Below are 26,257 nucleotides of genomic sequence, written 5' to 3' on the forward strand. Positions count from 1 at the left end.
TAAATCCTCAACATTTTTACTTTTCACGTCCATAGTAGAGCACAAAATTAATATGTAATTACATAAAAAAATCTGGGCTCTAGTCAGCTTCACTGTAGTCCATGAACTTCATTGCATGGCAAATAGTCATTAGTTTATTAGGTAACTGAGTACTTTTAATGATTATTACAAAAGTCAATGGACATTACAAGAGTACTTTTTATTTGGAACTCAAAGGAATAACTTGTAATTCATCACTTAAGTGGAAATCTTTGTAACTTGTAAAGTAAAATATTACTCTGTACTTATGTAACTTGTAGAGATACACATTTCTTCTTTAGTTTAATACAAATTACCAGTGTTATTTTACAGAGAAAAGTACAATGAGATGCTTTTATGACACACAATAACTAACTATTCTAAATCAGGACAGAGTCTAGCCTATAAAAGAAACCAGTGTTAAACACACATAGGTTCCAAGCAGAAAATGTTTGTAATGTTAAGTAAGAAGTCACTTATGTTAATCTGAATTGTTATGTGACATGCATTATCTCTGCTACTGACAACTCATTAATCACATGCATCTGCTGAAAATTCATGCACATTTCTCATACCACTGTCACAAAAGTTTATTATATTTACTGAATGACACAGTTTAATACAGTTTCATTATCTACCATTTGTCATGAGCACATTCTGACACATCCAGTAATCTTACTGCCTGTCAACCAAACATTTCTAGCACAGTGGTTACATTGCAAAAACCCATTACCTCTGCCTTAATGATTCTGAAAGTTGGTACATTCAGTGCACTTTAGTTTATGATATGCTAGAACAGATTTAGAAATAAATGGAACATCTTTGTATAAATATTTAGTTAAGGTATGTATTTGCCCATATATTTCACTGATGGTGTAGTCATTCCTGGGAAGACTACTTTTCCATCTACCTTGTAATCATTAAATGCCATTTCAGTCAACAACTCGTAGCCTGCACGCTGTGCTTGTTTTTGAGAAGCCATGGCAGTGAATGCTGTAGCTGTTACCTTCAGTCCAATACCTTTCACAAGCTGAAATCGAGTGCGTAAGATCTCAAGTCCCACATTTTGCCCTCTGTATTTGGGTAATACAGTTAGTCCCACAGCACTAATGTAGTGGTCCACTCCATAATGTTCAAATACATCAAGTCGCTTTGGTAGATCTTCCATCAGCATGCGCCAAATTTTTCGCATTGCCTCACCTTTCAACTACAAAAATAAACATAAATTAATTTTTTTATTTCCTTAGTTATGGGCATTGTTTTTACTTAATTTAATTTCACATTTCTTGTGACTTATGTGTTTGAAATTATCTGATATTGATTGTGTTAGTTACATAAACGTGATACAGTACATTGCTATTAGTTCCATTTGTGAAGACAGAGAGAGAAGAAAGAAGAAATTTCTGACTATAAAATATAAAACTGAATGAAATATTTAATTAAAGAAAGTATTTCAACATATATTTTACGTATCGTGTAGTGATTCCAGAAAAATAATGTGTCAGTAACACAGTAGTATTTTTTTGTATATTAATTTCAGTTTACTTTTGCAGAGCCCTTTGCTTTATAAGAAATCTGCCCCTGTAGCAGACAGTGAAGTTTGCTGTTGAGGTGGAACTTAACCTGAGATAGCTGGTTTGAGTTTGGGAATTGGAAGAAATTTTCTTCACTGTGTATGACTAGTAATGGAAAGATAGAGTCAGTGTAAAATTTCTGAAAGTGCAGCTTGCAGCAATGTCTTCAATATAAATTTAGTTTAAAAAGTTTCCATAATGTCTCACGTGGCAAAATCAGGATGATGTGTCCGTCAGATAAGTGTGTTGGGCTCAATATCCCCTTGTGTGCCAAAACTTGCTTTCACCATTTCCCTTCCTCTTGGTGGAATCCAAGAGGCAATACTACAGTGAATAAGTGTAATCAGATGCTGGTCAATACAGATACACAACTAGCACTTCAAAACTGGTCAGAAGAAGGCAGTCACAAATCACTTCCATGATATGTGGTTTATGGGTCTACCTTGATTCAAAACTTTGTTTGTGATCCAACACACTTTTGGTGATAATTTTACTATCATCAGTGATTTCCCCCTCCCCCTTTACATGTCATAGCATTGATAAAAGTTTTTTCCTCAAAGAGCTTGCCAAGTGATAGGCTTTATGCAATAGGTGATTGCTTGGAAACTTCATATCTTAGTATAAAAATGCAGGTAATAAGTTATCTGTAATGATTGTGCAACTTCTATTAGCCGAGTTTCAGTTCCTGTGAATGTAATTTCTACACATTATCACAGAGAGCCACGTCTGTTGCTGACAGGCAATCACCTGTTATGAACCGGCTGCAATGCTAGTTTTGAAAATAGTCAGAAAAAGTTACTTCTAAGCTATTGGTTTTTTAATGGAACTTGTAGCTTATGTGGTGCAACATTTGTTGTTACATCATTTCTTCTGCAAGTGGTCAGCATTCAGCCCTGCTTGAATATGAATAAACAGTAGAAACGTACATTTTGTATGTTCAGATTATATGGTTCACATAACTTATGGGGTCATGCTATTTGATTAAAACTAAACTAAAATCAGAGAAGGATTTTTTACATTGATTCTAAAGTGTTTTGCAATCTTTGAAGACTCATACATTACTTAGCAAGGAAGCAACTATTTTCTTATCAGTGAATTTGCATCTTTCTAAATTAAAACCTATTTTTGTGTAGAGACAATTTTAAAGTGCTCACAAAAGCAGCTAATAAAAGAACAAGCCTTTCAAAAAAATAAAAAAATGTTCCTGTGAAATACGTACAAAATGATAACAAAAATAAAGTCAGTTAATTTGGAAGTGTACATCTGTGAAATCAACATTTACTGCTGGGTGACATTTAATTCTGTATTCTTGTGCTTTGTAACACAAATGAATCCTCTGTAACATACTGTTTACAAAGTGATCAACAATTAAGATAGTACTGCTCAAGCACTGGAGGTAATCCAGTGTGTGAGAAGGGTTTCTGTGATGAAGCAATGCAAGTTTGAACTGGTCCCAAGTACGCTCATTTGATTCATGCATTCTGGAGGGAGGTGATCATGAGGTGAGTGTGGTGTACTCATGCTTTATTGTATTGAAAAACAAAGCCTAATGCTGAACTGTTGATTATAGGACTGGTCAGTAGGTCGGAGAACCCTCTTCAGATCGTCCTCAGGCCTCAGATTACCATCAGTAGTGATCAGAGGTGTCTGGCACCTGTAAATGACAATTCCAAAGCAAGACTGACCCACCTTCCTGGAACTGCATGCCTGAGATATTCATTGGGACTGTTGTGATGTCAGTAGTTAACAGTGATTCCAGAATAACACAGCTCTCTATTCACAGTCACAGAACTTACATTACAAGGAATTTAGACTAAGTCAGATCACAAATATCAGTATTACATTAAATCTAAGATATATGTGTCTTTGTCTAAGTGGTTCCCAATATCGTCTCCATCCTGGTCAGCTTCCAGCATGGGTGGGTACCAGCTGAACTGGATGTGCCATCTGTTGCTCTTATGGTGTGCATAATACTACTGTCCTTATTTTATTGTCTCATCTCTCAACACTCAGTTCCATTTTCCATTTCCTCCAAATTTCTCATGTCATGGATATCCATCCAGGTAACCAGTCTGGAAGTTAATACACCTTGTGGACTGGCTCCTAACTTTTCAAAAGCTCCTAAGTTTCATGGGCTATTCTTCAGCCCATCTTTTTCAGAAGTTGCCTTCTAGTTTTACATATAGTTTGAATACCTTGGTCAGTATTGTGACTAGGAATCCCGCACACTAGGTTCACTAGACAAACAGTCAAACAACTTGTATTAATGAGTTTCATTACAAAAGACAATTACCATTACTTAAATTTGAATGAGTCTCAAGCAAAGGGTGACATGCAAAACAATCAGTCTTCTTCTGTATAGACAAACACAAGGCTGTGCTACACAGAGATAGCTAACAAAGTCACTAAGGCTGACGCTGCTATCAAAGTGGGCCGCCACCAGTCAGGCATAGTGCTTATGTCCTCTACATGTAGGAGCCACTGCTGTCATGTTGTTGTCCTGGAGGGAGGTCGGTCAGCCTGCGATTGGCTGGCCTCTTCTCACAGCCTTCTCTTCCCTGTCATTCCTGACTGGTGTGCCAGTGTTGACTGTATGCCATAAAAGTCAGCTTGTGTGTGACTTTAGGTTCATATCCAGTGGGCACACTTATTAACTGGTCACTTTTCAGGAAGTTCTACATTAACTCAATGAGATATAAGCATTGCAAAGGCAAAGCCTTGAGCGTGGCTTCAGTTATGTGAGATTGCAGTCATTTGTGTGTCAGATGCATTTGTTGTGTCTATCTGCGACTCACAATCTCCACTATATGGTGAGCAGCAACTATCCTTTTCATAATATTGTTAGAAATAAGCCATAAGCATACTACAGTTTTGATGCTGTCCTAGGTGGTTTAGAGTAGTTCTGCAGTTAATCTGGATCCTCCCAGCACTTTCTGTGAGAACTGTTTGATAGTGCCCACCATTCTCTCATAGACCCTGTCCACCAAGTTGCACAGGTGAAGACTGTTGTATAGATCTTTTGCATGACTATACCAATCATGATGTAGACCTCTCTACATCAAGACAGGCATGACCAGGCCAGTGACAGTAGAGGGCTTGGATGGTCCCATTCAACCTACATGTGTGGAAGCTTCAGTCTGTTGTCCTTTTGCATGATAAATATGTATGCAAGACCTTTTTAATGATTTGACAACCTTTAAGTATGCAAAACTCTTTCCGAAGTTTGGATAACACAGTTCAGACACCAAAACGATAAGGATCAACATGTTTTTAAAAGCTGAGTAGTCTGATAAAGTGATGTGAGACATCAGGAAGTACTGAATGATGCTGCTCACTGATGAAATCCGCAAACATAATCTACCTCCCAGAAAACTGTTTATCTTTATAAATTATGTTATGTGTGAAGCAAACAATCCAGCCAGTTGTATGAATTACTCTCTAGTGTAAACTGAATTTGGAAATGTCTGCAAGACTGGAAGGTGTAATAAGTGCCATCACATGCTTTATGTTTCTTTTCTCTTCTGGGATGTCATGATTCATGTTTCTGAGTAGTAGAGATCCAACATTCTTCTGGGAATGTAAGCCTTAGTGGTCCTTTCCACTAAATATGCACAGATTGAATTTTGTTGCCAAGAAATACCCATGTTTGGTGATCTGCTGGATTATCATCTCCAGGACAACGTCTCCATTGACTAGCAGACATGTATCTGTGAATTTCTGTTACAGATGAAAGTCTTACATTGATTAGCATCACTGCATATACAACCTAAGGACTCTGTAAGTTTGAGTGATGAACTGCAGCTGGTGTCAAGGCAGACTGTGTGAATCAATTACTTCCTTTTACAAGAGATTTTAACTGGATTGGAATTAAAGCTCAGATAGTGGCACCATTTGTATGTGCACTCTTTAGATTTTACATGCAAAATCGTGTTTCTCTGGAATGTTTTTGAAGTGCGCTACTTCTATACCTTAGACTTGTACAAATCGGTTCAAACATTGCTCAAAGGTAGATAAATGAATAAAGTCGAAACGACTTCTTTTATCCAGTAATCTTTATCCATTGACAAGATATGATGACTTATTGGGGAATAGTCACCACACAAGGTCACTGCACCACTGTGCTTTGCAGGATGGAGCAGCTACTGGTCTGTCACAACAAGCCCCCTGCCAATCTGAGCCACGGTGTCAGAACCTGACCATGCCTTTGAGTCACTGCCAACAGTTATTGTATGAGAGTCTCTATGAGTAAAGACTGTAACTGATAATGGAGCATTTCTGATTCCACAGCTACCAAGGAACTGGCAGTATGCACCAGCATCCTGCATGCCATGTCAAATCGACCTCCTGGCATAACTGAAAGACCTGAGCCAAAATAAGACCCCTAAGCTAGACAACATTACCTCAGAATTATTGAGTTCATTGACAGAGCTATGTCAAAACTATTCCACCTGATACGCAAGATACTTAAGTCAGATGAAACACCCTCAGGTTTCAAGAAGATTGAAAATGTGTGCTCGACCAGGACTTGAACACTGGTTTTCCACCACTTTGGCTATTCATGTACACCTTCACGACCAATACAAACCTCAATATGTCTTAGTGTGTGCATCATGTACCACTTGCACATTATTTGATGCACACAAAGTGAAAGACAATATTTTTGTTCATCAGTTTGCCTTTGCTTTGGCCTGTCTGAGGATGCTCGCATCAAACTATACAGACACTGCAGGAACTGTACTTCATGTCAAAGCAAAGGTAAACTGATGAGCAAACACATTGCCTCTCTCTCTCTGTGGAAACAATATAATGTGTGAGCAGTATGGGAAGCAGACAGTAGGACATCTCGAGATTTGGAACTGTAGTGGAGGCATGCTTGCATAGCGAAAGTGGTTAAGGTGACTGCACACAATGAGCAGGAAATTCAGGTTTGATTCCTGGTCTGGTACAAATTTTCATATGTCTGTAATAACTGGTACAGTTGGTCTATAACCATATTCACAATTTGCAAATACATTTCATGTATTTAATATGGTTGCAAATTGCAAGCAGGGCCTGTTCTTCAAACATGAGTGCATGTCTGAAGGACATTTGCATCAACCTATAGAGATACTGTAAAAATATGGGCACTGCAATAACTGTATTCAAGTAGAATGTAATAATTCCAGTTCCAAAGAAAGCGAATGATCACAGGTGTGAGCACTACCAAAGCTGTTTAATGACTCATGGCTGCAAAATACTGACATGAATTATTTGCCACAGACAGAGAAGCCAATAGAAGCCAACCTTGAGGACCTGTCTTAGATGATACAGTGAAAAAAGAACCTATATTTCAAACAACAGAAAATCCAGGATGGAATGTAACAATACTATGAAAAGGAAAGTTGCTCTCACCATATAGCACAGATGCTGAGTCACAGATAAGCACAACAAAAAGACTGTCACAAATAAATAAAAGCTTTTGTCTATTAATGCCTTCATCAACAATAGACACACACACACACACACACACACACACACACACACACACACACACACACACACACACACACACACACGACCACAGTCTCAGGCAACTGAAACCACACTCTGTGAGCAGCAGCACCAGTGCATGATGGGAGTGGCAACTGGGTAGGGGTAAGGAGGGGGCTGGGGTAGGGAAGGGGAGGGATAGTATGATGGGAGTGGCGGACAGTCGAGTGCTACAGGTTAGATGGAGTGGCAGGGGCGAGGTGGAGAGGGGGGGGGGGGGGGGGAAGTAGTGGAAAAGGAGAGCAGTAAAAATGAATGATGGCTGTGTAGTGCTGGAATGGGAACAGGGAAGGGGCTGGATGGATGATGTCAGTGAGTCACGAAAGTTGAGGCCAGGAGGGTTATGTGAATGTAGGATGTCATGCAGGTAGAGTTCCCATCTGTGCAATTCAGAAAAGCTGGTGTTGGTGGGAAGGATCCATATGGCACAGACTGTGCATATGGGAGGTGGTGAGAGACTGGAAAGACACCCCCACCCTCTCCACCTCTCCCCTGCCCTTCATCTGACCTGCAGCATTTCACTGTCCGCCACCTCCACCATACTATCCCTCCCCCTCTCTGCCGCAGCCCCCTCCTTACCCACACCCAGTTGTCACTCCCATCAGGCACTGGTGGTGCTGCTCACAGTGTGATTTCAGCTGCCTTAGACTGCGGTCATGTGTGTGAGATGGGTTTGCATGCTTTTTGTGTGTGTGTGTGTGTGTGTGTGTGTGTGTGTGCGTGTGTGTGTCTATTGTTCTTTCTATGTGTGGTACTTAATGGAGAGATGCCTCCACAGCCTCTAGGAATTTTAATGGATGCTACTGCAAAGTTAAACCATTTGGACAGAGCTGATGTTGCCACTTTTGTAAACCCTCATAACCAGTTGCTGTGGAGGCAGAGTTGCCACTGTTGTTATGGAAGGTCAAGTTAGTGAGTTCGTGAAATGGCTTCTGGTGCGCTATACTGATAAAATAATTTCTACCTGCCACTATTATGCAGCTATGCCTGAGTGTCAGGTAATAGAATAGGAGAATGAAGGTTCTACAACACTCCATTAAATTAGAGACAAAGTCACACAAATAAGATAAAAAAGGTTCACTTATTTTTGTGACTTGAATAATGAAGTCTGCAACACTGCATGTAATATAACACAAAACAGGCCTTCAATGGCTAAGTGCAAATAATCGTAGGTAAACTTCACAGTACATAACAAATGCAATTTACAACAACTGTCTGCTCACTTCTAAGATTTCACTAAACCACATTCCCTGTCTAAGTCAGCCCTGGATGATGATCTGTAACCAAGAGGGTGAGAACTGCTCTTCCATCTTCCACGGAGGCTTCTGTCCATTGTCATCTGGTCATTGCCAGATTGTAATCAGCCGGCAGTTGGCTGAGGCGAAGTCGATATCTTCATCCTCAGCACTGCCTGTGGCGGTGGTGGAACCTGTGCAAGTGGAGAGTCTCTATGACACTGGCACCAGCTTGCATCTTTGTGCCTGTGGTGCTTCTGCCCTGGCTGTGTCTTGTTTGGATCACACAGCAGCCACCATACTGATAATCTGCATCTTGGTGTTTACCACAGTACAAGCTATATCCAGATTTAGCTGTGTATGCTGTTTGTTCCCTGTCAGTTACTGAAATTTCTTTTGCCATCAACTGCTGACCAACCTTTTCTCCATGCTGGCTTCCTTATGAATTATTCTGTCAATGTTATCTGAGTCATTCACTGATAATTGATGACAGCCATAAATGCTTGTTGTACAGTTGCCTGTTACTGCAATTTCTGTAGTCAACGTATCCTTTCTTTAGGTTCCATCAAGGATGCAGTCAGCAAACTAGATACTGCAGGAGTATAAGAACTACATTGTGAGTGCAGGGCTGTCTACATAGGAGGAACAAGGAGACCAATTGTCAAATGCAGAGCAGAATATGAACGCTGTGTGTGATTAGCACAGCATAATTAATTGGCAAAAGTGTAACACCAACATGATTGTGGACAGCCTATCTTGTTCCAGGAAGACCATGTTTTGACAAAAGAGTGGTGGATGCAGCAACACAAAATTCAAGAGGCAACTGAAATTATTAAGCAGCCTGACAACATCAATAGAGAGGACAGTTACCTACTGCTAGCATTCTGGTTGTGGCTATCTCTGTCCAGTGGGCCATGATAAGTCACGATGCAGGAACCTCACTGGGCACAGAAGCAACAGCCCAACAAATAAACAGCCACAGAGGGGCTGTCAGTGCATTTTTGTGCACACCAGGAAGGAAAACAAGTGCTGATTTGCAGACTGTCACCAATCACTGATAAGCCGGTTACCCCACAAATAGTTTCTATCCTACCATCTCTCTTTTGTCATGAATTGCCTTTTATATTCTAGGGTGAGAGGAACCTTTCCTCCACCCAAACCAGTATTTCCCTGAGAAAGGGCATTGTAATGTGACTGACACATTTGTTTTAAGGTTTATGAATCAAGTATTTTACACACTGATGCTATGCTGCACCCAGAGTAATTTTAATTATTAGCATTACATTACAAATATTCGTATAAACACATAAACACGAGTCATAGAAACAACATAATGTAGCTGATAAGAAGAAAGATGTGACGTAGAGAATACCAAAGATGCTAACTGTCTGTAACCATGTAACATTGCTGACTCACCTGTCAATACAGTGTGTTTCAAAAAGGACTTTACAACTTTGAAAATTCATATAAATTAATTCATAGTACCTACAAAGGTGATTGTAGTGTCAATTTGTAGAGAAATATATCAAGTTTTGTCTCTCATGGTTTACTAGTGCCGAATCACACCATAACGAGGGCTAGCGGCAGTTGCATTAAATATGACTGTCTTCATTGGAACTGAGCATGCTAGCTGTGTATTTTGGTTTGAAAAATCAAAGTCAGTGATGACAGTTCAGTGTAATTTCCGTACCATGTACACTAAAGATCCTCGTAGTAGGCCAACAATTTATGAATGGCATAAATGTTTTGTAGAAACAGGGTGCTCGGTAAGACATGGGAAATCATCAGGTCATCCAAGCACATCTGACAATGTTGTTGAATGAGTGAGACAATGTTTTGTCAACAGTCCTATGAAATTGACCTGATGTGCATATCGCAAACAGCAGATCCCACATATGACTGTTTAGCGTGTGCAGAGAAACCATTTGCATTTGAAACTGTAAAGATTGACAATCGTACAAGCAATAACAGACACTAATAAAATTGCTCACAAGAACTTATGGGCAGATATGTTAAATTGATTACATGATGATGAACATTTCTTGGACAAAATCATCTTTTCTGATGAGTCGACTTTTCACTTAAGTGGCAAAGTTGACACATATAACTGTAGGATTTGAGGCAGTGAAAATCCACATCAAACATTGCAACACGTCCATGATAGCCCTAAACTGTACGTTTTTTGTGCATTGAGCAAGAACAAACTGTATGGCCCCTTTTTCCTCCTTGAGAGAACCATCAAGGGTATAGTGTACCTGGATATGTTACAACAATTTTTCATACCACAGACCAATGAGGATGACCAAGAATAAAATTTTTACTTCCCACAAGATGGTGCACCACCCAAATACCTGGCTGATGTCAGGAATTTTCTCAGTGGCACTTTCCAGGTCAATGGACCAGCCTTGATGTGCCAATAAGCAGCCTCCATGTACCCCAGACTTCACACCATTTGTTCTCTCTCTCTCTCTCTCTCTCTCTCTTTGGGGGGGGGGGGGGGGGGGGGCGAATTCATCTAGGATATTGTATTTGTACCTCCTGTGCCAGCTTCTCTACCTGAACTTAGAGCAAGAATTTACACCACTACTGAGCAAGTTACATCCGCAATGCTAAAGTGAACTTTCGGAAGAAATTGACTTCCAATGAGAAGCGTGCAGGATAACCAACAGAAGCCACATACAATATCTTTAGTTTAAGGTAAAAAAAACTTTAAGTGTGTTCCTACAAAATAACACTAAGCCCAGCTCTACATCTTCTTTCAATAAATGTATATGAATTTTTAAAGCTGTAAAGTCCTTTTTAAAATATCCTATACAGCTACCATGAAACATCATTATGAATTAAACTTCCATAATTCATCAGTTATATAAATAACTACTTCAACAAAAAATTTAACTTCTAACATAGCTTCAGAAACAGCAAAGGAGCAAACTTATAAAATAATATGACGGCAAGAGAGACACCAATGTCATATGGATACTGAGACCACTTGATGTATGTAGCAAAGGTTGAAACCATAACACGTTAAATTACCTACTTAAAGTTTGAAAAATTATGTCAAACTATGTACATTTTGTAGATAACATGAAGATGGCAATCACACTGAGACAGGGTTATTGTAATAAACAATCAAACACTGCCATCTCTTTGGTCTCTCACTATAATATAACAATATCCTTATCTGGCATATACTACACAGCATCTCAGATGAGTACATGGTTGCTCTCTCAGAAGTCAAGGAATTTTTGGTGAAGTTACAGTATCATTATGATATCAGAAAGTAGTGTCTTTGGTTTCAGTAAAACAAATAAGGTACAAAAGATTAGGTACATTAATCAAATTATCCTAAAAATATGGACTGGCTATCTTTATAATTTCACTCGTATGTATCATTAATTAATGTAACACTTTCGGGTAATAGACTAAAAGCGACATGTTATGACCGAAAGGAAGAGACTAGAAATAGCCAGACATGAGATCGGAGGGCACAATCAGACTGTGAATTCACGAGAGCATGAAATGTGTTAATGTTAATGGTAAAAGCTTATGTGAACTGTAACTTGTGTATGGTGTAGGGATACCATCAGAACTATTGAGAACAATGTTAATGTAATGACAACGGTGCATGAGCAAAATTAAGTATGAAACTTTAACCACATACATGCATGTAACTGAATAGTGAACAGTTATTATGTATTTTGAGACTTTGCTAGCAAATAGCATCTGGCATCATCAATATGGAAAAAATGGGATTGAGCATATGGCATCTTTGGCCGGGAGGCCCCTATTCAGGGAAGTTCGGCTGCCAAGTTCAAGTCATTTTTCATTCAATGCCACATCAAGTGACTTGCACACCGGTGATGAGGATAAAATGATGATGAGGACAACACAACACCCAGTCCACGAGTGGAGAAAATCTCCAACCTGGCCAGGAATCGAGCCTGGGCCCACTTGCATGGAAGGCAAGCACATTACCATCGAGCTAAGCAGATGGACATCATCAATATATTTTGTGGGAATAAACTGCCCATAAATAAAAAAATGAAATGTCATGTGACGAGGGCCTCCCGTCGGGTAGACCGTTCGCCTGAATGTCATGTGACGAGGGCCTCCCGTCGGGTAGACCGTTCGCCTGGTGCAAGTCTTTCAACTTGACGCCACTTCTGCGACTTGCATGTCGATGGGGATGAAATGATGATGATTAGAACAACACAACACCCAGTCCCTGAGAGGAGAAAATCTCCAACCCAGCCGGGAATTGAACCCGGGCCCTTAGGATTGATAGTCTGCCGCGCTGACCACTCAGCTACCGGGGGTGGACACTGCCCATAAATAACAATGTTGTATTGTGTTTAATTAACACACATACCTCATCATATTCCAATGCATTTCCACTGTTCAAATTCAAGATTCAGAATTTACAGAGATAGAATGATAGATAAGTTTGACATGGTAAGGAACACACAATATGAAAACATGTCGATCTGTGCACCAGATGGTTAATCAATATTAGACATTTTTCATTGATTACAAATTAGTTTTCCCAAACAGTGTGAAAAATGTTAAATGAAAAAAATTAACAGTGATAGATACACTGTATGGAGTGCAGTGTAGGCAAACAGTGAAATGGAGGAGGTGTTGTGAAGATTTGTCAAGACCAGCAACACCAGTAGGCAGTCCAGACAGAAACAGAAGAGGGACAAAAGATGCATCATGCAGTGAAACAGTGGAGTATCACTGTTATTAGCCACCAGCTGATAGGAATGAGTAACATCTGTGCAGCACAATGGCCTCACAGCATGACAAATCCACAACAAGGTTGAGAGTAGTTTTGCTTAATTTTCAGTATGTTTTTATCCAAGAACCATGGCAGGAGTAAATAACACTGAGTATACTAGATTCAGCTACAGCCAGTATTGAGGATTTAAGCAATTACTGCAAATTGCTATCTGTATTTGATTTTAGTTTTGGGATGAATGGAAATTTTAATGTAAGCCAAGGGTTAGATGACAGGGTTAGCTCAGCCCTAATTATTAACCATGTTTGTAGAAAGAGTGATGGAGTTGCTGAAGACACAAAGGACAAGCCAGTAGTTAAACAGGAGATGAATTCTGATACCACAGATAAGTTTTCTGTTTTGCAAAGTATTGTTAGTTTAAGTTCCAAAATAGAGAAAAGTCGGACATAATTAGCATACACAGTAATTTCAGCTCAGGTATTAGCAGTTTAAAGGAGGAAATTAATACACTGAAAAATACTCTTGAAAGTAGATTGGAAAAAGACAGTCTAAAGTTACAATTTGAAATAGTAATTACTGAAAAAAATGACATTAACGTTCAAGAAATAAGCAGTCAATGCAAAGAAAGGATGAACGTTACAGTTAATTCATGTCAAAAAGATTTCTATGAAACAAAAATTATAAATATTCAGCAAATAAAGAATATTTGGTGAGTCTTATAGATCTGACTCAAATTTAATAAAAACAGTCAGACGCAAATGATTTATAATCAGTAACAGGGGAAGTGGAGAAAGTGTCTGACGATGTAAGTAGACACGAGCAAAGATTAAATATATATAAGGTACCAGAAGAGGTTAGTCAAATTCCTAACATACTTTCTTGATAGTATACTGTGCCAGCTAAAGCTGTTTTTATTAGTTGTAAGCAGTCTACTAACATTAAGTCATATAGAAGTGTGCTGTCAATTAATACTGGGAAAGGTTCTATGTTAGAATTTTTTCATGTCTGAGTAAGCAAAGTAACATGATTCCTCAAATGTATAAACAACGATATTGGATGTAGAGGACAATCTGCCTGATAAGACAAGAAGCTGTTGCTTCCTGCTCCTAGAAGCAGTATCAAAAAATAATTTAATTATAAATAAAAAGAGTTACAGTGACTGATAGTCACCATATAAAAAGTAATTTTGAGCAAATTAATAACAACTATAAAAATTTCAGGGGATACAGGCAAAGAAATGCATCTAGAACTCATGATAGAGTGGAGGTGGAGAAACATGTAAGGAGGTCATTGCTCTATAGTGGGTACATCAGTTGGTAATTGTGGACTCTCACTGCATGGAAATCGGCTACTGTAACTTGATTGTGACTACTTCTAACATTCTGATGTAATTATTATGTTGTGGTGTTGCACTAAAGCAAGCAACCATAAAACTGACTATTAATTAGCAAAAAATCCTACATCCATCCAACCTTTCTGACTTTTTAATATACATTTTATAACTTGTCTTATTATTATACTATATATGACTGGCACGTAGTGTGATATAAATAAGGGATGATATATTGACTTTGTCAGAAATTAAGTTTGCCAGTAATGTATTTTTTGTTTTGTTTTTATGGAAAAAGCAGGTGCACCAATTAGAAGATGAACATCTTCTTGGCAAAATGTAAGGTAGTATGTCAAGATGTGGTGGCAGTGACATAGAAATAAATCGCTAAGTAACTCTTTTCCTAGCAGTATTCTGACACTGTAAATATGATTAAAAGACTCTGGCTGAAAAGTTTTGTATGAGCTGCCTCATTCTACTCTCTTCAGCAACATAAAAATTTTACAAAAATTTTGGCATGCAAACATATTCATGCTCCAGTTAACATGCAACTCACCCATCACTCCTACAAGCACTCCTAACTGTAACTCACTCACACCCACTAGTTCATCGCTGTAAGTCACTTGTATCCATCCACTCCCACTTGCCCATTCACACTCACTCAATCAGCCCAACCCATTGTCATTCTCTCTTTGTGTATCTCTGATGCCACTGTCTCCTAATAGCCATAGCCTCCTCCATTTTGTCCCACTATTACTTTCTCCTCTCATCATCACTGTCTCCCTCTTGCTCTCTCTTACTGCAACTATCTCATCATTCCTCCCCTCAGATGCTGTCTCTTCACACTGACACTACTTCTCTCTTCCTCATTGTCACTGTCATACACTCTGACTCTCACTATCACTGGCTCCCAAATGCTTCACCTTTCTTCTTCTCTTTATTGCTCTCCCACTGCCACTGTCTCCTTCACTCTTTTCCTAGGAATATTCTATCATTGTCAATATCTTCCATTGCTACTGTGTCCCTCCATTTCCCCCAAATTACCACTGCATCATACTTTCTATAACACAAAAGCTGTCTAGTGTTTTACACTATTTATTACTTTTATATCTCTTTCTCACTGCCACTGTCTCCTCTCCTAGCAAAAAAAAAAGGCACAAACATGTTCGCACGCCAAAATTGTTGGAATATTTTTTTAAGAGACGGAGGAAGGTAGAATGAGGCAGCTGGTATGCCACTTTTCAGTCAGGGTCTTTTAAACACGAACATATTTCACTGGTTCTGTTGTTTTCTCTGCTACAACAGGGCATATGGCACATATGGAAAGAACATTACGGGTCAGTAACATTTTGATAGTTTACTTACGATGTGTGAAATAGAAATATCATAAAGAAAAACTAATTTTACACCTCAGACTGGATTTTAAGTGCACAAATTTTTGCATTTGCTTCAGTATACAACATGGGGTTCCAAGAACCCTTCTGATGATAACAGAGATACTGCACATACCAGTCTTCGAGTCCACAGCTCATTTTTGGTAACATGAAAATAATGTTTTTTGGGTGTTTGGATAAAGATTTTTGAAAATGGAAAGATGGCACTTCTAGAAAAAAGCTTAGAGAATGTACTGTTAAAATTTGAGCACTTTGCTGCTGTTAGCTATTTAGATATCCTCTGTTGCGAGTGAAAAAAATGATGAAAAATGTTTTTCTGGAATTTTTCAGGAACCACACATAAACTAAATGGAGCCTCAATAAGCCCCTTAAGGTGCACCATGGATCAGATCTAACACAAAAAGAACCAACTGATTTGCTCCATTTGCCAAAGCAGGAGGAAATGAATCCTATTCAAACTTTGACCCTGTACTGTAGGATAGATGATCATTCTGTTGGGTGTCCACATGGACCCTAAGCCAAGGCCTATCAAAAACACTTGACCCTACTTTACTGTCACCAAAAGAACCTGAGGTTCCTTTACATTCATATGTAAATGTGGCTGCATGCTGATATCAACATTTCTTTTTTTATGTAGTACCATTGTAAGTTAATTGTTACTATCCAACATTTTGGATGACTTGAAGTGGTGAAGTGTGTGTGCAAACTTCAGCTTCTTTAACGATACGACTTACTTGAGATGGTCAGCTGACTTTCCTAGCTGGTTAGCCTGCTGCTGTAAATTCCCTTTCTCTTCTTCTCTACATTATACTGCTGGGAACAGGAATTTCTCAAGACTCATTCTACTTATAAAAATAAGTAGACATACACAGTTTCTTTTGCTTCACTTAATGACGTATATTTAAACATCAAACTTTTAGAAATCTCACTCTCCACATGAATAAATACTGTCAAGTAAGTCTACTCCCATGTCCTAACAGTAGAAGCACAGTTACATTTACAACAGAGTTGGCTTGCTAACCACAACTCTATTATACAGAAATCATACACCTGTCGTGCATCTAGCAAGTTCAAGTTAAAAGTTACTAAAAATCTTTTTCCACTCAACTGTTCTTTGGTCACAAACAATAGTCACAGTTACAAAACAGCACAGAATACCACAGAAGTTCCTTGGTTCTGCTCTGCGCTTCCATGGTGCTACCAACAATTACTTGTCTGTGCCGTTCGACCGCAGTGTCTATTGTCTTCGTAAGACAAACTTCAAACCTGCACACAAAGACAGGTGACGCACTGTAGCCAGGGTTCCTTTCTCCCACTCACATCTAAAATATCATGTGTTCGAGATGGTGGAAGGCCGAGTGATTCTAGAATTTGCATGGAAATTCTCGAAACACTACATATACCCCCCTCAGATTGGACACACAATATTTTATACATAGACATGATGTACATAACATCACTCACAACAACACTCTTTCCTTATTTCCAATCGTAAACTGCAGTTGTTCATGACACTTGAGTATTCTATTTTCTATTTCTATCCTCTGTACTACTTTTCCTTTCGTATGTACTAGCTTCATTATCTGTTGTAGTTTGGAGGAACTTCGGGGAACCTGAAAGCATTCCTTTTGACACTCGTTAACTCACATAAAACATATAAATGCTAGTGGTACACAGAATTCAAACTTTCCAGAATAATCCATACAAAATTATGTGATTATTGTCATGATACTGTCCCTTTTCCCTAGGATCAATACCTGTACCTTGCCTGTTGGTTGACCATATGAGAGCACAGCCTCTTTCCATTTTGGTAGGTATGCCCCTTTATAAAACATTCCTATTTCTTAGGCAACAGATTGTCCTATCTCCATGTAGTTACACCTGCCCTATATACTTAACAAACGCCAGGTATGACCCTCTTATCCTTTCTGAGTAGACCTCATGGTTCATTACCCCAGTATACTTTCCTATGTATACTATAATTAAGTATTTTCTGGTAAAGTTACAAATCTACTCTACACTTCACATTTACTTCTTAATACTTCATCTAATACCTAGAGTACTCCTCTACTTATCAACTTCTATACTGCCAGTAGGCACCATGTCTGTATACACTATTCAGTAGATAATGTGCTTACTTAGGCTATTCGAGTCCCACTATCCTATAATTTGTCACTTTATCAGAGTATTTATTACACTGACTTTTCATAAATGACTATCACAATCAATTCCACTCTTGTTTGTGTTCTTTTTCTTTGCTCACGCCTCTTTCTCATGTATACTCAATGTAGACTTAGAGAGAGAGAGAGAGAGAGAGAGAGAGAGAGAGAGAGAGAGAGAGAGAGAGAGAGAGAGAGAGAGAGTTATGATTTATCTGTTGTTGTAAATCATGCTACTGTAAGATAGTTATTTAGCTCTTCCTATTATATTTTATTTTATACACATATAAAATACTCTATTCATTTCATTTCATGCCAATATAACTTTCTTTCTTAGTCTGTGATTCTCTTGGATTTTTTTTATTATTATTTTATTGTCATATCCAGTTTTCTAGGTAATAAGGTTATAGCATAGTTTTAGATTTTAGAAATAGATGATAGAACAGTTCAAGATTTGCAAGCAATTCAGTGCATGAAAACTATTTTGGAAGAAACACCGAAAGACAAACTCGGGATCCGATGGTCATGACTCTGCCCATTAACTCAGAATGTTAATGTCCCTGGGGGATATATAACTTTATATCCTTTACATTGTACTTTCCCTTCTCTGATCCACTAAAAGTAATGTCTTGGGATGGATTAATGCTTGTATTTGGTATGGTCCTTCATATTTTTGGAAAAACTTGTGTCTCTTTCTTCAGGGCAGAGCTTTGAAGATGATGTTTCACTAAAACTAGGTCATCAACCTTGTACCAAGGTTCTGCAGCTTTTTCTTTATGTTTACTAATTCTTTATTGTGCTTTTTCAATTAAATTCTTAGAAACTATTTCCTGATTTAGTTCATGATCAACAATATGTTGTTCAGCCCAATTAAAACATTTAATTAGAGGTTCTCCTACAAAGGGTTGGTCTATTACTTCTAACGGTGTTAACCCAGGTGATAAATCTGGTGATTAATTTAGAATAAGTTCAAAGTATTTAATTTTCATTGCCCATAAAGTATGTTTTTCATGGCAGTAGCTACGGCATAGTTTTCCAATTTCCTTCATTACTCGTTCGCACGGATTCGAGGACAGGTTATAGTTGCATTTTAACTCTTGACAGATGCATTCTCATGCTAGAAATTCTTTAAATTTGTTACTTACAAGTTGTGGGCCATTATCTGTAATCAACCATTTTGGTCTACCTACCTCCGGGGAGTATTTTGTAAACAGTGTATAATGATCTGCGTATTGGCTCTTTTGATTGGATATAGTTTAACATATTTTGGCCAACATTCTATGAAGACCAAAATGTATGACATTCCTCCCTTTCCTTTTGGAACTGGTCCAAACAAATCTGCTGTTGTGAGATCGTGCAATAACTTAGGAATAATCGGATACATTTTGTATTTCACATGAGTATTATTCTCTTTTACCTTCAGACAGATTTCACAGGTTCTAATTAAAGATGCTACTTTATGCCATAGCTTCTTAAAATAATCAAACTTATTCATATGGGCTATACACATTTTGATTCCAAAGCGTCCATATCCTGTATGAACATACCACACAAGTGTGTATTCCATTACCTCCGGAAAGCATGTTACGGTATCTCTCTAAAACAAATTATGACCTATGACTTTCCCTTTTCCTACTTGATTAGGAGGTAAGGAATTTGGGATACACATAGAAAACATTTCTGTACAATAGGGATCATGATGGATATTTTCTGTTATTCTTTGAGCCACCTCCGGTACCCTGATGTTCCAGTATTCTACTGACATAAAATTAATTGCAAAAATAATGCCAGGTCTTTCCGTAAGTTTTAATTTTTCCATTCCATGGGTAACCTAGACAAAGCATCCAGTACAATATTCTCGGAACCTTTTACGTGCTGTATCATAATAGCATATTCCTGTAAGAAAATCATCCATCGCATTAATCTACTGTTTAACAATCAACTACTCATTAGAAAGGATAGAGCTTGATGATCTGTATAAACATGGATTTCTGAACCCCATACTAGTGTTTGAAATTTCTGGATTCTCCATACAATTGCCAACAGTTCTTTTTCAGTAGTCATTTAATTTAATTCATGCTTGTTTAGACTATGGCTAGAAAAGCTATGGTTCGCTGTTCTACATTATTTAGATCCCACTCTCCTGGGAAAATTTCTGCAGCAATACTGTAATCAGATGCATCTGTTCAAAATTTTAAATGGTTTGCCCATAAACAGATGATGTAATATGGGTGATTCAACAAGAGCACTTTTTATGTTTTTAAACGCATTGTTTGCCTCTTGATTCCAAATCTGTGGTACTCCCTTCCTTAATAAATGTAAAATTTTTGGGTCATTCAGTTCTTGACCTCGTATGCACTGTTGATAGTATCCTGCCATGCCTAAAAATCCCTTTAACTGTCTTACATTTCTAGGGTATGGACACTCTTTAATAGCTTTGATGCATTCAGGGTTTGGTCTAATTCCCTGCACCCCTAAAATATGACCTAAAAACTTAAGACCTTGGTGAGCAAAGTATGATTTAGACAGTTTCACCATAATACCTTTCTCTTTAAATTTCTTCAGGGTCTTAATCAAGGTTAGACAACGTTCTTCCCAAGAAGCTGATATTATCAGGGTATCATCTACATATATTATTAAATCCTTCAATAAACCTCTCCCTAATGCTTCATCCAGTGCACATACAAATAAGGATACAGAAATATTAAGTCATAATGTCAATACATTGAAATGATATGATTTACCGTCAAACAAAAATGCTGTATACTTTTTTGATTCTGGATGTAACCTAATTTGCCTATATTTGACAGTCAGGTCCATTGTGCTAAAAAACCTTGCTTTCTCAAATTTGAATAACAATTTGTTGATGTTAATCGGTCTGTCTCTGTATGTCTCTATATGCTTATTCAATGTACGCGCGCCTAACACTGATCGTACCCCACCTGTAGCTCTTTTCACGACTACCAAAGGGTTATTCATTACACTAGAACTACATTCTATTATATTGTCATCAATCATTTTGTTGATTTCCTCCTTAATTGCTTCTTTCAAACTTACAGGTATTGGATATGGCTTACAGCAGAATGGAGCGTCATCTTTGATTTTGAACTTACTGATAGTACCTGGACAATGAGAAAATACTACTTCATATTTCATTAGATTTTTATATAAATCTCATTTTTGTTCACCGGTTAATATTAGAGATTCGTTAACCTTGTCTTCTATGTCAATTCGATGTGTTACTTGATCTACATTGTCAATCTTGGGTGACAGTTGTGCTGTAGCTGTTAATCACAGACATTGACACTCAGTTTGCTTTCCAATACAGCTATTTGTCACAATTGGTCTCCAATATCTACTGTCCCCTTTCCCAAAACATAGAAGATTTTCATCAAAGTTTAAGATGACTTTAAATACTAATAACCAATCTAAACCACATTATATATCTTTACTGATATGCTCTACTATTAACAGTGTCTGATGAAATAATATGTTTTCAAGCTGCAGTTCACTTGAGTTTCGTACTTTCCAATCTTACTTTTTCTTGTTATTCCAACTATATAAACTCCAATTACTGGCAATAATGGTAAGTGCTGTTTAGTCAGAAATGAGTTAAAGAATGTGCTAGATATGAGTGATACTTCACTACCTGAGTCAAAAATATGTTAACTTCAGAAGTCTCCACATCCCCTACTATTACAGGTTGTGGAGTGTTGATAACTAGATTTGATTCTTCTAGGAGTAACCATTCTTTTGTAGGTATTCTGTGCATGAAATTAAGATACTTATTATGAATCTTTACAACCTGCACCCTGGCCCTGGATCCAGATCTCACCATGTTTTCCTCATTATTACTAATTACTGGTTGGTTACCAAATCTGGATATTACATTACCATTCTTGATTCTAGAGTTACTTGGTAAAAATTCCTGCAAGTTTACTGAAACTACATTCAAAGGTGGATGCTTCTTTTGATAATGGTCATTATTACAATTCTGCTTATTATACTGGCATACTTTCATGATGTTCACTTCATGCTGTTTGAAATTATTCCCACCATTTCATTCTGAAATTTGAATTTTTCCCTTGATGTAAAGTGTCATTACAGTCTTTATTTAGGGCATCTAGTGCATCAATGAAGAATAACAATTCTTCATCCATTCACCAGCCACTACACAAGATTTCTTTCGTTGCATAGATGGGTACTCGTCTAATTAAAATTCGAACCAACCCCTCTTCCTCCATTGGCTTATCTAAAAACTTCGCCCGTGTTAGATGCCAGTCAAAATATTTCCTCATGGTACCCCAAGTATGATTGTAGTATTTTGGGTCTCACAAATCTGATATTAGTTTCTCCTGTGCACTAGCGGACCAATATTTCTCTTTAAATTTCTTCCGGAAATCTCCCCATGAAGAAAATTTCTCAATATTTACAGTACCCCATTCTGAGGCTTCCCCTAAAACATACCCCACAGGAAATTCAATCTTTTCAGAATCTTCCCAGTTCTTTGGCAAAGCTTGGTCGAACTTTTCAAAAAATGAGTTAGATGTACCTCTATGTCAGGCTCGAATTTAAGGAATTGTCTTGATAACCCAGAATTCGCTCCCCATTGCAAATCAGTATCTACTTCACTAGTCAACACAACATTGGGTGAAGTTCCTTGTTTTTCTACTTTTTCCTGGACAAGTTTAACTTCTCTCCAGAGTCTGTCTATGTCCTTCCTGGTACCAGTAAGTTTGGAAGAAGCCATAGGTGATGCATTACCAGAGATTATTCTCTCAGTGACTTTCTGATCTATAATTTCTTCTACCTGTTCCTCCAGAGTACTTACATTTATTACATCAGAGCTTGCTATCTTCTCTTTGAAGCTTCTTTCTACACTGTCTACTTGTGTGCCCACACCTGTAATTTGCAATTGAATGACAGGCATTAATTCGCTATGCTTATGAATGCTCTCTTTCTAAGTATGCCATCCCTGCTTTACAGCATTATACTTAGCATTACATACATCCTCCAATGATCCTAACTTTTCATTAATCTCTAATTCTACACTATTACATTTCTCCTCAATATTCAGTTCTCATCTTTTTGACAGATCCTTCTGTTTTTGACTGAAGTCAGTAAACATTTGATTTACATGAACGTTTAAAGAATCAGTCAAGTCCTTCTTTAAATCTAATTTCATTATTTTTTTACTTTACTAGTTAGGGTGCCAAATTCAGTCTTTATAACATACATGCCTTTGCATAGATTACTAAATTCTTTGCTCTGTGCATCAACTTTGGCATTTAACAAACCTAGATTTGTTGCTTGACTATTCAAGATTTCATTCTTGTTATTTAGAACGCCACTCTGAGCATTTAAACTAGAATGTACCAAACCTATTTCTTTACTTAGAGATGCATTTAGTTCCTTATTTAAAGTAGCATTTTGAGCAATTGAAGCTGTCCTCTGGTCATCTAATTTAGTATTTAATTGAGTACTTTAATCTTCTAATTTATCGTTTAAAGTTTTGATCAAATTTATTAACTCCAACCAGTTAGGTCCTTCTTTTTAACTCTCGCAGCCATTGTTGGTTCTTGAGTTTCCCCAACTTGCTGCTCATTATTCATATTTTTACCCACTTTGGACCTTGTGAGCATTTAAAAATTAACTTTAAGTATAATAACTACACTAATATAGTTCATGCATCAGCATATACCACATTGTATTTAAACAATAAAGTTGTGTTTTACATTCACCCGGCATAGAATTTGAGCTGTGTCGATGAGCAGATGTGTAATTAGCACCAGTGAACAGCAACTGGCGCTGGCAGCATCTGATGTTGGTTTCCGTGTCTGCATCCCCTCAATGTGTGTGAGAGCTATCTACTCCCCGCACCAGGCCTTCTTACTCAAAATGATCTTGTATTTCTTCTTAGAGAAACAGACTGGAATTTCTTTCACTATTTATTGGTGTACTACCTACAGATGTGCTGAACTGAACGTCATTTTTTGTCTTTTTGAAATTGAGAGAGTTACCATTTGCAAAACGCCACCCAGTAATACTTTTAAAATGCTATTTACTGTTTCTTCTGTTGCAGTACATATGTTTGGATTCATTACAATACTAGTGTCATCCACAAAAAGAACTAATTCTGCTTGTTGTATTTAAGGTGGAAGGTCATTTACATTTATGAGAAACAACAGTGGACAAGACAAGAGCCTTATGGAGCACTGTAAGTGATTTCTCGCCAGACAGAAGTGTGTCCACTCCTTACATTGGTTGCATCATTAAGTATAACTTTCTGAATTCTTCCAGTTAAATATGGCAGTATCCATTGGTTTCCTATACCATTAATTCCATGAAACTCATTTTACCCAGAAGACTGCTGTGATTCACACAGTCAAACGCCTAAGATAGGTTACATAAAATACTAACTGATGCTACTTTGTTATATGGTTTTTAAAAATTTGGTGAGCAAATGTGTAAATGGCATTCTCAGTTGAGCAACTCTTCTGAAGTCCAAACTGTGATTTGGTAAAAATATTATCTTTGCTCATGTGGGATACTATTATAGAATACAGAACCTTTTCAATAATTTATAGAGAATTCAACAGTAGATATAAATTTACTACTGTTTTACTGTTAATGGATATTAGTTACCTGAATAAATTCATGGAACATAAACTCAAAGCTTCTCTTCTGATACGCTAAAGGCTACCCTTGTCAAACTCATTCTACTCATTTATTTTCGTGTAATTTCTGGTTAGTAAAAGTGAAATTTACTTCAAAAATAAATAAAAAGTAAATAAAATGTTTCTTCAAGATCTTTTGTATTATATATTTGTTCAATAAAGCGCTCCTCAGTCTAAAAATTTGGTTTTGTACCCACAGTATTTTGTCATAAATGTTGCTCCTGGAGACAATTTTCCCTTGCTTTCCTTGAAGCTGTGGACTACTTGCCCAACCACATAAAGGAAATACTTGGGGGGGGGGGGGGGGGGGGGGGGAGGCAAACTACTGGATGTAAAATGTGAACCATGTTATGATTTAACATTTTTTGCTGATGCAAACTTGAACCAGTGATAGAAATCATGCTAACAGCCAGAAAAGCTCCTAATAAGGATGAGAGATTAAATGTGAAACCTTTGAACAGAGAGGAAAAAACAACAAAGTTACCTATGGCACTTAATATTTAACCACCAAACAGTTCCATCTTATCTTAAATCAAGGAAGAGTTATATCCAATGGACATGACCACTACAAGCTGGACCTGGGGACTACAGCATATCTTTATGGCTGGACAATTTTCAGAAAGCAAACCTGCACCCTAAAGAAAAATCACAGTAGTGCAACAACTACAGTATAGTACACAGAGGGCACTGAATAGACTGACAGAATTGACACAATATAAAGTGAAAATGGTTAAGTGGGGCTAGATGACCAGTGTGAATGTAGTGAAACATAGCTGTTTGAACATTTGCTCATGTGTCCAAGGATTGATGCTGCTTGCACAGTGCATGACAATGCTAATAAAGCTGCTGGATTTTGGAAGAAGAGAGCTTAGACGTTCTTGCCAGGACACAGAAAGTAAGGTAACGAAGTATTTGAATATTAACCCTCATAATTCCATAATTGTTTAGGTAAATACTTTGAAACAGCCCAAGAATGATCTTTGACACTGATAAGATTACAACCAATGGAAACAAAAAGATGGAAGTTATTCAATATCTGTAAATTCCAATATGTATGCAAAATGCTCTTACCTCATCAGAATTTGATTTCTCGCCTTTGCTGACAACACATGTTATATTGGCCCCAATGATTTCTTCTTGACCATCTGGATATTCTCTTATTGCTACAAGACCAACATTCTGTTGTAGTGATTCTTTCCACATCATTCTAAGTTCTTCCAAAGATGTTTTATCTCCAATTAAATTAATTGTCTTGCTAAGATCCTCATCCCGGACAAAATGTACCATCATGAGCTTGTCAAGAATCTCTTCGTGCATTTCAGGAGTGATGTCCTGTATTCTATAGAGAAGCTTAGAACCATCTGCTAAAGTTGTCTTGCCTTCACATCTTGCCCAAACTTGAGGAAATGGCACATCAGCTGGCCTCTTCCAAGTGGATGGCATTCTGTATATTTTGATTCAGTACACATACAACAATGACAACTAGAGAGTTCTTGGCCTTCTTATAAGGTGTGGTTTACTGAACTGTGTGAATTAGAGGTCATTATCTTGGCTATGAAATGAAGTAAGATCTTATCTGGAAATGCTATCATTTAGGTTGGAA

At 37.7% G+C, this 26,257-nt stretch overlaps 1 protein-coding gene across 1 annotated transcript; it reads right to left on the reverse strand.

Moving 5' to 3' along the window:
* LOC126278186 (arylalkylamine N-acetyltransferase 1-like) lies at positions 1-26,185 on the reverse strand. The gene is made up of 2 exons (XM_049978097.1): positions 25,726-26,185; positions 1-1,225 (listed from the first exon to the last, which is right to left on the reverse strand). The coding sequence occupies exons 1-2, from the start codon at positions 26,095-26,097 to the stop codon at positions 857-859; spliced, it is 741 nt and encodes a 246-aa protein (XP_049834054.1). The 5' UTR covers positions 26,098-26,185; the 3' UTR covers positions 1-856.
* Positions 26,186-26,257: the final 72 nt, after the last annotated feature.

This window comes from Schistocerca gregaria, chromosome 6, assembly GCF_023897955.1.
Source record: "Schistocerca gregaria isolate iqSchGreg1 chromosome 6, iqSchGreg1.2, whole genome shotgun sequence".
Taxonomy (NCBI): Eukaryota; Metazoa; Arthropoda; class Insecta; order Orthoptera; family Acrididae; genus Schistocerca; species Schistocerca gregaria.

What these genes read in the sequence shown, in the direction of transcription:
- LOC126278186 (XM_049978097.1), bottom strand. Translation starts at nt 26,097, where the DNA reads ATGCCATCCACTTGGAAGAGGCCAGCTGATGTGCCATTTCCTCAAGTT. An exon ending in AGAAATCAAATTCTGATGAG is followed by an intron (nt 1,226 to 25,725) that starts GTAAGAGCATTT and finishes TTATTTTTGTAG; the next exon opens with TTGAAAGGTGAGGCAATGCG.